This window comes from Pelmatolapia mariae, linkage group LG6 (genome assembly GCF_036321145.2).
Source record: "Pelmatolapia mariae isolate MD_Pm_ZW linkage group LG6, Pm_UMD_F_2, whole genome shotgun sequence".
Classification (NCBI taxonomy): Eukaryota; Metazoa; Chordata; class Actinopteri; order Cichliformes; family Cichlidae; genus Pelmatolapia; species Pelmatolapia mariae.
The window spans coordinates 26,715,090-26,727,700 of NC_086232.1; the positions used below are offsets into that span (position 1 = coordinate 26,715,090).

The 12,611-nt window shown below is 42.3% G+C and overlaps 1 protein-coding gene across 2 annotated transcripts in view; it reads right to left on the bottom strand.

Moving 5' to 3' along the window:
- The window catches only part of grin2bb (glutamate receptor, ionotropic, N-methyl D-aspartate 2B, genome duplicate b), a 136,391-nt gene that overhangs the window by 102,345 nt on the left and 21,435 nt on the right, over positions 1 to 12,611 (bottom strand). For both annotated transcript variants that reach the window (XM_063475324.1, XM_063475323.1), the window contains exon 3: positions 1,815 to 2,510. In XM_063475324.1, coding sequence (XP_063331394.1) covers positions 1,815 to 2,510 — 696 coding nt within the window. The remainder of the gene's footprint in view (positions 1 to 1,814; positions 2,511 to 12,611) is intronic.

The following is a 12,611-nucleotide window of genomic DNA, read 5'->3' on the forward strand; positions in this document are numbered from 1 at the left end:
CCAAAGTATGCAGAAGAGCACTGAATTTAAAAAATACTGAACCATGAAGCAGATGGGCTTCAGCAGTAGAAGAACGGGACACTCAGTCTAAAAGTCTCACAAAACTGGTCTACAGAAAATTTGAAAAACATTGCCTGGTCTGATGGATCTCTATTTCTGCCGCAACATTTAGGTGGCAGGGTGAAAACACGGATCCATCCTGCCGTGTAGCAACTGTTCAGGTTGGTGGTGGAGGTATAATGGATGTGTCGTGGATGCGCAGACGACATATCTGCAGGAACTGTGTGACACCATCATGTCGATATGAATTTAAATCTCTGAAGAATGTTTCCAGCACCTTGATGAATCCATGTACACTCTATTAGGCTTACTGCAGATCCAAAAGACAATCTTCCTTTTGACTTTTTTTATAAGCCTATTTAATAAGCTAATAATAGGTTTAGTGAATAATATTTTAAGGATTTACATGTTCGCAATACACACGAGAGCTGCTAATGTGAAGTCTTTAACTCCAGCAGTTTTAAGCAATCTTTCTGTAATTTTTTTTAACGATTATTTTCATCTCTGAAAAATTGCAAGTATGCAGTAGAGAAACATGCATGTGCTATTTATTGCATGATAATATTTACAGTTTTTTTTATCGGGGGTTTTCAATCAGTATGAGCATACAGCGGTTTGACTTGTATGTGAGTTTCAAAAAATTATGGGCAATGGAGCTTTTCCGAGCCGGCTCGAATCCCTGATTTAATTGCTGTCATTTCCTTAAAGTCCTCACCAGCCTCTAACGTAATGCAGTACTGCGATAAAACTTTCAGGACTTTTAAAAATGTACAACACACTTAAAAAAACACACTCAACTTATTCCACTAATAGATATGCGGCTGGAAGGTAAGATTTTTTTTTCCAAACTATAACAAGGTCAACAGAAACTTTTGCACTTGGTAACAAACAATATGTTGAATCTACTCAACCAATTAAATCATATCTTTAAAACCAAACTGATACCAAAACTCCAACTGCAGAGAATAAACTCTACTGTACGCCCCACAGCGAGCATGCATCTAAAAGTTAATAAAAAAAAACTAAAAACTAATTTTTTAAAAACTCCGCCTGCATGCTTGTACGGACCCCGCCATTCCTCTGTGAGAAACTTAAAAGGCTATTAACACGGCATCTTTGAGGCTACATTTCAAAGCTGTTCTTCCATTTCGGGATTATGGATTCTACTTGTGCAGCCCAGTTTGTGCCAAATCTCGTGTATCTCAGTCCCACAGAGATGTTTTTTTGACTTATTATGTACTCTTTTGTTTCCCACTGTGAGTGCTTTGAACGTTGAGTCGACTCGCTGTCAGGCGCTCCGATGTGACGTCAGGCTCGGAGGGCCGGGGAGGGGGGGGTCTATTAACAGCAAAATCAATCAGTCGAGAAGCTGGTTTGGAATAAGAAGCAGCACCAAGCAGTGAGGGGCTGATGCAACATAAAAAGTACAAGGAAAAATTAACAAATGATACCTCTGATAGACTTCACACTAATAAAAAAAAAACAGTTAATTATCTCAGAAAAAATTATTCAGCTATTTGTTTTCTTTCAGTGAATTTTGACTGGAATTATTGCAGCTGATATGATTAATCTAGAAACCTGCACGGGAATTATATTATTAGTCGTAAGTACATTACTCTAAATTGTATCTAGGAGTCATTATTCTAACTTCTGCAGGATGAAGGTATATCTCTTTTCCCTTCACCTTAATATTTGTTCCCGATTATAGTGGACTGTGGGTCAAAGCATTGATGCACTCAGCCGAGTTCTCCTACCTTAGCAGCCATGACCATGGCAGATCCTCCTCTGATGCCCAGTATGGGGATGTGTGTCTGCGCAGAGATGAAGTCCAGGATCTGAGCGATGGCCTCCTGGTCTGTGTCATCACCGAACACGACGCCTTGCAGTGGGTTCCTTGTCATTTGAGCGCAGATCCGATTGATGATACTTTTGGGGTCGGTCTCATTCATGGTGACCACCTCGACTTTGGGAGGATACGGGATGTGGAGGAAGTCCTCCTTCTCAAGTCCAGCCCCCAAGGCTACTTCACTAGAGTTGCCCACCAGGATGACAGCAATGCTGAGCGAGTTGATCAACTTGGGACTGATGGGGGGAAGTGCTGGAGAGCCGGGGGAGTAATGCGGAGGGATAACTACACCCCTCTGGTTGCTGCCTCCCCTCTGGCCTCCTTGTCCCCCTGGGGAACCTCCAGGCCCAGTTCCTGGACCTCCACCCCTGCGGGACTCGCAGACGGGCAAGAGGACAATGGAGAGGAGGAGCAGAGAGAAGGACAGAGAGAGGAAAGGCAGGGTCAGCCGAGGGCACGGATAAGGGTGATAGGATGACCGGTCTGGAGGAGGAGAGGGAGGATGGGGGGAGGAGGAGGAGGGGGAGATCAAGTGCTTGTCCTGAAGATGGGAGTGAGAACGGTGGAGGCTGACAAGCATTGTGGAGGAGTGTAAATGCCGTCCCTGGAGGGAAAGAGAACAGAGACAGAAAGAGAAGATAAATGCAAAACATCTGAAAAATGATGTTTAACACTTTAAATATGAACTGAAATATAAATTAATTAATACACAACAGTGATGATGCAAAACACGACCACCTGCAGAAAATGACAGTAACCACAGCCCACGTCAAGAGCTGGGACATATCAGATCACAGTACATTCAGAAAAACAGTCAATGATACATCAATTTGCAAAACAGATCATGAACAGCCTGCAAAGTTTATCATCATCATGTTCTCATTTTTTCAGCTTTGCAAAAAAACATAAGAGAAACTTCAACAATATAACTCAGTTTACCTGTCGGTTTGCTGTAATTATAAAGAAACATTACTGTCATAAAACAAAAATGCGTTGGCACGGCTTCTCGAATTAGCCGTCCTACTTCGGTGGTATGGCAGAAAGGACGCTGTAAGACTGACAATAACGCAGATAATAATTCACGGAGATAAATCATTCTGCTCTTGGGATGTGATCTTTTCTTGCAACCGAGTGCTTCCTGATGCAAAATACAGTAAAAAGTCAAAAGGTGTAGCCTAATTCTCTGCAATTCCATCCAGTGAGCTTGATTGGACCCTTTTGTAGGTTGATTCTGGCCTGAGAGTCAGCTTTTTGACACTCTTTTACTAAGCTTGTAAGCAGCTGGATCTCACAGTCAACATCTTGCATATTGAAGGTGTAAATACCTGAGCTGTTTTGGCATGGGTTGCCAAGGTCCTGCTGTTTGAGAAGGGACAAACCCTGGCAACAGGGCTAGGATTCAGTTCACCTCACAACTTACGGACTTGAAATTGTGTCCAACATAATATTTTTTCCCAAAAGTTTGCACAAATGTTCCTAAATACACTTCACAGTTTGCCTACATCTCTTTTCAGTCTCTTTACAGCTTTCCTTTCAAACATTCCACTAACTCGCCAATAAGCTTGCCTGACATACACTATATTGCCAAAAGTATTCACTCACCCATCCAAATCACTGAATTCAGATGTTCCAATTATTCCCAAGGCCACGGGTGTATAAAATTTAGCACCTAGGCATGCAGACTGTTTCTACTAACATTTGTGAAAGAATGGGTCGATCTCAGGAGCTCAGTGACTTCCAGCGTGGTACCATGAAAGGATGCCACCTGTGCATCAAATCCAATCATTAAATTTTCTCACCACTATATATTCCAGAGTCCACGGTTAGTGCTATTATAACAAAGTGGATCAGATTTGGAACAACAGCAACTCAGCCATGAAGTGGTAGGTCACATAAAATCTCAGAACTTTCTACTGCGTCAATCACTACAGACCACCAAACTTCATGCGGTCTTCAGATTTGCTGAAGAACAGTGTGTCGAGACCTTCATAGAATGGGTTTCCATGGCCAAGCAGCTGCATTCAAGCCTTAAATCACCAAGCACAATGTAAAGTGCTGAATGCGGTGATGTAAAGCATGCTGCCACTGGACTCCAGAGCAGTGGAGACGTTCTCTGGAGTGACGAATCACACTAGAGCAGTACTTGTCTGCCTGCAGTATGCCAAGTTTGGTGGAGGTGGGATTATGGTGTGAGGCTGTTTTTACAAGTTGACCTCGCCCCTAATTCCAGTGAAAGAACTTTTAATGTTTCAGCACACCAAAACCTTTTGGACAATTTCATGCTCCCAAATTTGTGGGAACTGTTTGGGAATGATCCCTTCCTGTTCCAACATGACTGCGCTCCAGTGCACAAAGCAAGGCCCACAAAGACATGGAGGAGCAAGTCTACTGTTGAAGAACTTGACTGGCCTGCACAGAGTCCTGACCCCAGCCCAATACTGCGAGATTAGGCTTCTCGTCGAACGTCAGTGTCTGACCTCGCAAATGTGCTTCTGGAATAATTAAAAATTCCCATAAACACACTCCTAAACGTTGTGGAAAGCCTTCCAGAAGAATTGAAGCGATTATAGCTGCAAAGCGTGGGCCGACATCATATTGAACCCTATCAATTAAGAATGGGATGTCACTCAAGTTCATATGCATGTGAAGGAAGACAAGCTGATATTTTTGGCAATATATATATATGTAGTTTTTAACCTTATTTAAGTGTCTGCTGCTAAGGTCTTGGTTCACTCAACACAGGAGTTTTTGCACTGGTGGGTTGAAGCTGTTTTGGGCTAAAAGTAATGAGCCAGCAGAGTATTAAGTGTATCAATCAGTGGAGGTCATAATGATCTAAAATTATTTTATGGTATAACTTTTATATTTTGAAGATTTCAATGTGTTATTGAGCGAACACATTATTTTCAACTTACTCAGTAATAAAGACGATCCCTGACTATCAAAGTGTGTTCTGTGTTAACACCATTAACAATACTTATAATAATAAAATGTTTAACAGTCAAAATGTCTCAAATCCAACAAAGGAACCAAATTAAAAAAAAACAAAACAAGAAGTATACTATATAAGAAAAAAGGAGATTATATGTTTTCAATATCAAGCCGTTAGCTTAGCCTGAGTTGCTTTTTTGTTTTAATCTGATGGATTGGAGCTTGCTTTGCTAATAAAACTAAAAATCTATTCTGTAATAATGCCTTTGCTCTTTGCTTTATGTTAAGGATAAGGCTAATAAGCCCAGTTCTGGCCAGGCTATCAAAATACAGAAAATTTGACCCTTTAACCGCAGAACAAGCTAAGTGACCCATATAGCTGGAAATAAAACCTCACAGAGAGAGAGAGGGCTGTGAGCTCTCATAGAGCATCAAGTGACAACGCCACATCCATTACACTGTGCCGTGACTTCCTCGGAGGAACCCTGTGGCACACATCAAAGACAGAGCAGGAAAGAGAGGGAGTTTTGTGTGTTTGTGTGTGTGTAAGTGAGTGTGTGCGTCTCTGTTTTAAGGGAGTCAAGATAGCACTGGGTGCATTTTGACAGATTGACAGCCTCACAGCTTCATGGACTTGCTGCCAGGCTAAGTGACCATTAGACACTCACTGAGTGTCTCGCCCTCCCTCCCTCCCTCTCGCTCCCTCACTGCTTCCACTGCTTTTCTCTCCTTAGCCCTCCAAACCTGTCTTTTTGGTCGCTCCCTTCAACCCTCTGAGACCCATTTGCTGATCTTTGAAGTCAACTGCAGACCTGTTAGTCAGTATTATTGCCGTTATTCGCTGCTCCTATTAGCACATGTACAAAGATCAGCGGAGACGAGCATGGAAGGAAGAGGGGCGAAGAGAAAGAAAGTGGGAGAGATAGAAAAGGGAGAGGCGGGGTGAAAGATGTAAGCAGAGGGAGGTGACAGGCAGGGAGAAACACAATTAGTCATAGCCTGATGTGAGAATTGTGGTTTCTGAGTGTGCGCACATACAAGTGAACAGGGAGTGCAAATTTGGGCATATTTTCTGCACAGATAAAGATGAGGAATCCTAATGAGTATATGTTCATGCCTCTATTCTAAATTAAGCACAAAGGAGCACTTGAGGAGAGGGATAAATGAAGGGTAAGAGTAAAAAGCTTTGTTTCTCTACCTCCTTCACGCAACACCTTTGCTAATCTTTTATTTATCAAGCAGCCTGTGTGTTGCGGAGCTGATCCAGTCAGCACCGATAGCATAAAAGTAAAAAAAAAACCAAAAGAGGGAGAGAGAACTTGTGAGCACTGCTGATGTCTGACAGAAACCAGCAAATCTGCGCTGAAAGAAAGAGGCCGAACCGCCTGGATGTGATCGCCACATACCAAAGACAAAAAAACCAAACAGTTTGTCTAAAAGGTCTAATTACCAGAGGTTTGTCAGGACTAATTGCAGGTGCACATACTAATTGTAAACGAGCTGAATTCTCCATGAAGACACCAGAGCCTAGAGAGACAGAGAGAGAGAGGAGGAGGAGGAAGCGAGTGGGAGGAAGGCAGCAGAGAGAAGAGGAGAGAGAAGAGAGGGGCGAGAGGAGAGAATAAATAGAGACATACACAAAAGAGATGGAGGTGGAGGAAGGAACAGCAATAAGAAACCCAAAGGAGGGAGTGAAGGAGGGAGGCGTGGAAGGTGGAAGAAGGGAAGATTAAAAGAAGACATGATTACCATGAGATGATAAAAGAAGGACCAAGGGTGGGTAGGAGGTTAAAGAAATGTTTTGGGGTTTATTTTTGTTTTTTAAAAGCTATAGTGTACAGTAAGTTGGATAAAAATGGCTGAACTTCTGAAAATGAGCAGATGAAATCACTCAGAGATGACAGTGGAGAGAAAGTATGAAAAAAAAATGTTTAAAATCCCACAAGAAGTGTGACAGCAGCAGGAGAGGGAGAGAGAGCGGAGAGACGCACAGACTCATCCGGGTTCCTGTGTAACGGCAGAGCTTGGTTTCCATGGTAACAATTCAAATATGCCTCCACATAACACCCTGACGGACAGGAAGATACACACAACTCGCACAGTACACTACATGCAGTGCGTGCCCTCTCCTAATAATACACAATTTACTTTTTATCTAAGCTGGCGCATATTGCCGGCGCCGACTCTCACTGACAAAAATAAAATACTTGTAACATAAAACAAACATCACGAGGGCCCCTTGCGAGCAAACGTGTGCGCACGCGCTCCCGCACATCCGCACAAACACCTGTGAGGTGAGTTAATGCGCTCCTGCAGACGGAGAAGATCCAGTCCTCCTTTTTTTCTTTTCTTTTTTTGACCGTACCTCACATTAAAAATGGATGTCCAGAAGTGCTACCGGCAAATAAACAGAAATAACACGATGGATGGGAGCAGCCAGCCGGCAACACTGAGCGGGAGCGGCTGTGACATGTGGACTAATCAGACCTTCATGCAACGTCTCCGCCGTCATTAACAGCCCCCCCCCCCCAATTAATAACATTTAAACACAGGGTGTCGAGAGTGGATTATTTACTCACAGCCTAATAGAACAAAACAGCGTCAACAAATCCGAGCTGACATTTGAATCTATGTGCTCATGCGTGCCCATTACTGCGCCCGCACAGCAATTACAAAGAGAACATGGATAAGTGGCAATGGGCGCTAACACAAGACACTGCCATGAGTGCACTTCTTGTATCCAGTAATTTACTGCAGACGTGATTAAACGGCACGTGCAGACACAAAGCCCAAATGTGTGCTCCGTGGGTCAAACACGTTTATGAAACCAACAAATTTTCGATACACCCCTTCGCCCTTTTGTCTCTCATTATGTTTCTCAGACAGGCATTGTTAAAGTTAAGTGAAACAGCTGTGAGGGAAACAGAGCCATGTTTTATGGTGAAAACATGATCTGTATATAAAAGATGGCCTTAACAATGTCAAAAACTTGAATAATGGCCAACGGGGGGCGACTCTGCTGATTACATAATTAAAAAAGCATGAATATAGATGTCTATGACAAAAAAATGTCCTATTGGCTCGCATATTCTATTACTGTGTTATTGAATAAGTTGGAAGTCTAACTTTCCGAGTCCCAGTTCTAATTTTAATCTGGAACACTCCCTCAGCTTTTACCACTTGGAAAGTTAGAGCAACCCCAGCAACTCTGAGTTAGCATTCCAAGATGGCAGCACTGGACGTAAACAGTAGTAAAACTGCAAAACCTTTCATTTATATTGCCACTGTTGTATATTTATGACTCGCTAACTAAGCTATGCACAGAGCACTGACCAAGCTCTATTCAGAAATGTCCTGTGCAGTGTTTTTAAGTGCGAATAAACAATTATTATGCTGTATTGCTAGTGATACCTGAATGGCTCTACATTGCTAAGAACCAACACAAATCCTGTTTTTCCTTGCTCTTCCTGCAATGTTCCGAGCTATCTGGAAGGCAGCATATACAACACAAAGGGGAACATTTGCAGGTGAAAAACAAAGCCAAAAAATGCAGTTCCAATAGGTCCCACTAGAGGCTGCCTTCAATGTGGATTCAGTTCTCATGTTAAAAAGTTTATGGCCTGGTACAAAAGATCAGATCAGAAAGAGTGAAAAGTGCAACACAATTCAGAGATGGAGAGAATTTGCCTTCAAAGTAAAAGTTGCACATTTTAAAACACGTTGGTAGTTCCAAGGAACAATTCTATTTTGAAGTCAATTTACCATTTGTGTCGCACTTTTCCAAGTTGTACTACTAGTACACAGTATTTACAGACAACCATGAAAAACTACAAGCAACTGTGGCAATCTGCTAGCAACCAAAGCAATCTCTTTGGAAGTTTTTGGAGCAGCACCTTCTTTGCATCCAGTTTAATCCAGTGAGAGCCAGGAACCACTGCCAGCCAGGCAAGGATAACACATTTTTCCCTAGCAACTGGCAGTTGTATCACATATAATATTGTGGACAACTCTTGGGCAATCCACACCTGCAGTATCCCTGGGTTTCCCAGTCAAACTTGCTTTAAAAAGCCAAAATGGCAACAATAAAAATGCTCAGCTTGAGGCTTCACTATATGACCTTGTTAACTAATGGGTGGTGGTTATGTCCATCTTTTATATACAGTCTGTTTGTGAGTGGAATAAAGATAGGACATTTTTCATTAAGAGCTATGTGTTGGTCCAAGTATGAGTGTAAATATAGGTCCAGAAATAGCTTCTTGCATTAGGTAACGCTATGTTAATTAGCCATGTGCTCATGTTGCTATTTGGTAATACAGAATTGATAATGTAAGGCTAGAGCAGGTGTGCCTCAGGTTAAGAGTGAACAGATTCATTATCAAGCCTGCAGTTGAAAAAATATTTTTTACTTATTATGAGCAGAAGATAAGGAGTGTGGATCTGGAGAATGGTTAAATCCTTAATACATTCAGACATGTCATCCCTCCTGATTGAGTACGTGGCCTCATGTTTTCCCCAATGTGAGAAGATGAGTTTGTGCCCTCCCTACATGCACCAATACACACACGCACACCATGAGGTTAATGTGCGCACAGCACCATCTGGGCTGAGCTAGATCATGCCAATAAGATGGCGCCATCAACCGTATCGGCCTTAACATTTACAAAGAACATTGATCACAGAAGTCTGTCAAATGGCACAGACCACCAATTGAATAACCGGAGCTGCATAAGACGTGCAACTGCACAAGCTCGCCATCACAGGGCTCCAATCTGCCAGTGAAAAATCTACATGATCAATCAGGCCATCAATCGTTTGCTTTGATCAGCTTGTCCCCTGTCAATTCCCCCAATTTGTGAGGACTTTACTGGTCACATGTTTCCCATGGATATTGCAGTGGATTACAGACTCCAGGGTGTATGCTGCACAGGCTCTAAGCAGCCGTCTGAGACATTAAAACTCAAGCTGCCACTTTATTTAAAACATACGTAGGCCATCATTACCAGGCCCTGCTATATCCCTGGGGGCTTGATGTGGTGGGCTGCGCTGTATAGTGATTGAAAGGCATTGTGGATAACATAAGCTGACAGGCATATCTATTAAGGAGCCCATTTACATTCAGTGGGTGGTCAGTTAAAGGTAAGAGTGGTACTTTTCTCATCCGAGCTGAAGCACACGCTGCATCAGACATGACTTATAAGTAATATCAAATCGCACTAAACACGACGCTTTGGTGAATTAGAAAACTACTTGACTTCGAGGAATACACACAGTATGAGCCGACAGTCCAACAGCGGAAAAAAAAAATCTCAGCGTTGAGGGTTTTATTTAATTTAAAGGTCTGGATTTCCCTCGGTGAGACGCAGCAGCAGGTGACAATGTTTGACATTTCTGCTTATTGTCGTAACTCCAACACAGCATCAATAATTCAAAACTGTACTCTATTAGCTGGTGGAGATTGGGAGACTGGTTTTTCAGCCACACAGGAGCAAATCAGCAACTGTCTCGCGTACTATATCTCAATGTCCAAAGGGGCCTTAAAACCACAGAAAGAAGCTAGTTTAAAATAGAGATGGACCGATCCGATATTACGTATCGGTCCGATACTGACCTAAATTACTGGATCGGATATCGGAGAGAAAAAAAAACTGTAATCCGATCCATTAAATATCACAAAAGCACCTCACAAAACTTGCAACATGGCGTAACTCAGCTCATAACCTTAGCACGTCGGGGCAGCATGCGTAACGTGATGGAACGGCGGTGGTGTGCCAGACCTGTCGGCGGTCTGGTTCAGCATTTGGAGCCTCGCTACCAAACCGGCATTTCATCTCCGAGAAAGTTTTCCCAGAGAGAAGTAAAGCAAGTGTGTAAGTTTATCTCTGAATGTTTGTAAAGCATTCCCACGGTAAGCTTAGCAACCGATACATGGAGCGACTGCCTCTCTCCCCCTTCCTCTCCTGTTGCTACTTCAATCATGACACTGATCAATGATCAGCTGATCGGCTTTTCTGTCACGACTCTCGTCTCTCTTGTTTGTTTTTGGCCCACTTTGCAACAGAAAGAGGAAACCAGCGGATAAACAACAGCAGCACGTTTAAGCTTAGGTGGTTAGGACAGGTGGTTTCCTGTCATATTTGCTGAGAGTTCGCAACCCTATTAGTTAGGTTGTTTAATATTTCTGGCTAAGTATTCTTTAAAATACCAGAATAGGGAGGATGGTGTAGGTTTAAGTAAATGAGATTGATCAGTATTGCTGAACTATGAAATATTTTGGGTGCAGTGTATTTTTTCCATACAGGTATAACAGAATAGCTTTAGTGTTTTCATTTTTAAAACTTGAGTATGAACTTACACAAAATGCAGCGAAGATATTTTTTAAAAAAAACCTGTTTTGTTGATTATAAAATGAACTATATCGGATTCATATCGGTATTGGCAGATATCCAAATTTATGATATCGGTATCGGTATCGGACATAAAAAAAGTGGTATCGTGCCATCTCTAGTTTAAAATTAAGGTCACAAGCGACGCCTGCAGATAGAGAGGAGAGGAAAAGTGCATTTCTTTTGCAAACAGCACTTCAATGTGGATTTAAAAATGGATCAAATAACAAGTTATCGTATAAAAATGGTTGCTGATAATGACCATTAGGTACAGTTTTAGAGTCTTTCAGGTTACCGTTTTGGTTCATTCTCACTGTTTGCAGCACCATTGATTTTAGAGTTGGAAGAAATTAAGGCTACAGTCAAACAGGCCAGAAGAACAGTCAACAAACCAGTGAGAAGAATGTGTATCGCCCATCCAGTTGGTAAGTGATCGCTGGAGGTTGCTGGCTGTTCCACAATGAGATGCTGCACCAAAAATCTCCTTGTGATTGCTCAGGTTGCAAGTAGATCGCCGCTTGCAGTCTGCATGGAAAATGCCGACTTGTATTCACGACTGCACACTCTGTCTTGGTCACACTAGAATAAAAATAGGAGGGGAACTTCCTGACTCTGATTACATTGCTATAAGTAGCTGCCATAACCAGTTGGTCACCCAGAGACTGAGCTTGCAAGTTTGGCAATAATTCTAGTCATGCTTTATTCAAGGTAAATGTTGAACCCTTCATAGCCACATAGTGTTTTACTTCCATGCAAAATCCACCTAAAGCACTTGAAAGGAGGAAACCTCTGTGCGACCAGTGTCACCAAGTGACACCAAGCAACCTCCTGCCAGGCATTTTTGCCTAGCGACCGCTCGTTGCCAGGCAGTCACTGACCGATCTCCAAGCTGGTGTGACTGGGGACCACAATGAAAGTACCTGTTGATCTTACGTTTTAGCTCAATGCTTCCATTCATGTGCTGGCGATATAATGTGCATTTTAACTTATTTTAACTTTATGCTGACATAATTTTTGTTATTTAAGCTGCTAAACAACACATTGAAGTGAAATTCTGAAAATGGGTTTTGAGCGCTCACTCTCAGTTTCATTTTGAGGACAGTCGTTTTCGGTGTTTCGATGTCACAGCTCTTTAAGATGTAGCCCTTTTTATTTTTAACAGAATTAGAAAACTGACTCACGAGCTGTTTCATAGACGGAAAAACTCACTGTTTTATGTTATGAATAACAGTATCAGATGAAGAGAGTCTGTGAAACTGCCTTCACCATGTGGTGATAAAGGGCTTCCTATTTACTAATCCTGAATGAAGACTTATAATAACGCCGGTGTGTGGACTGTATCGTGTGCTCCATGGAACAGCTTGTATTTCACCAAAAAGTGATGTGTCAGT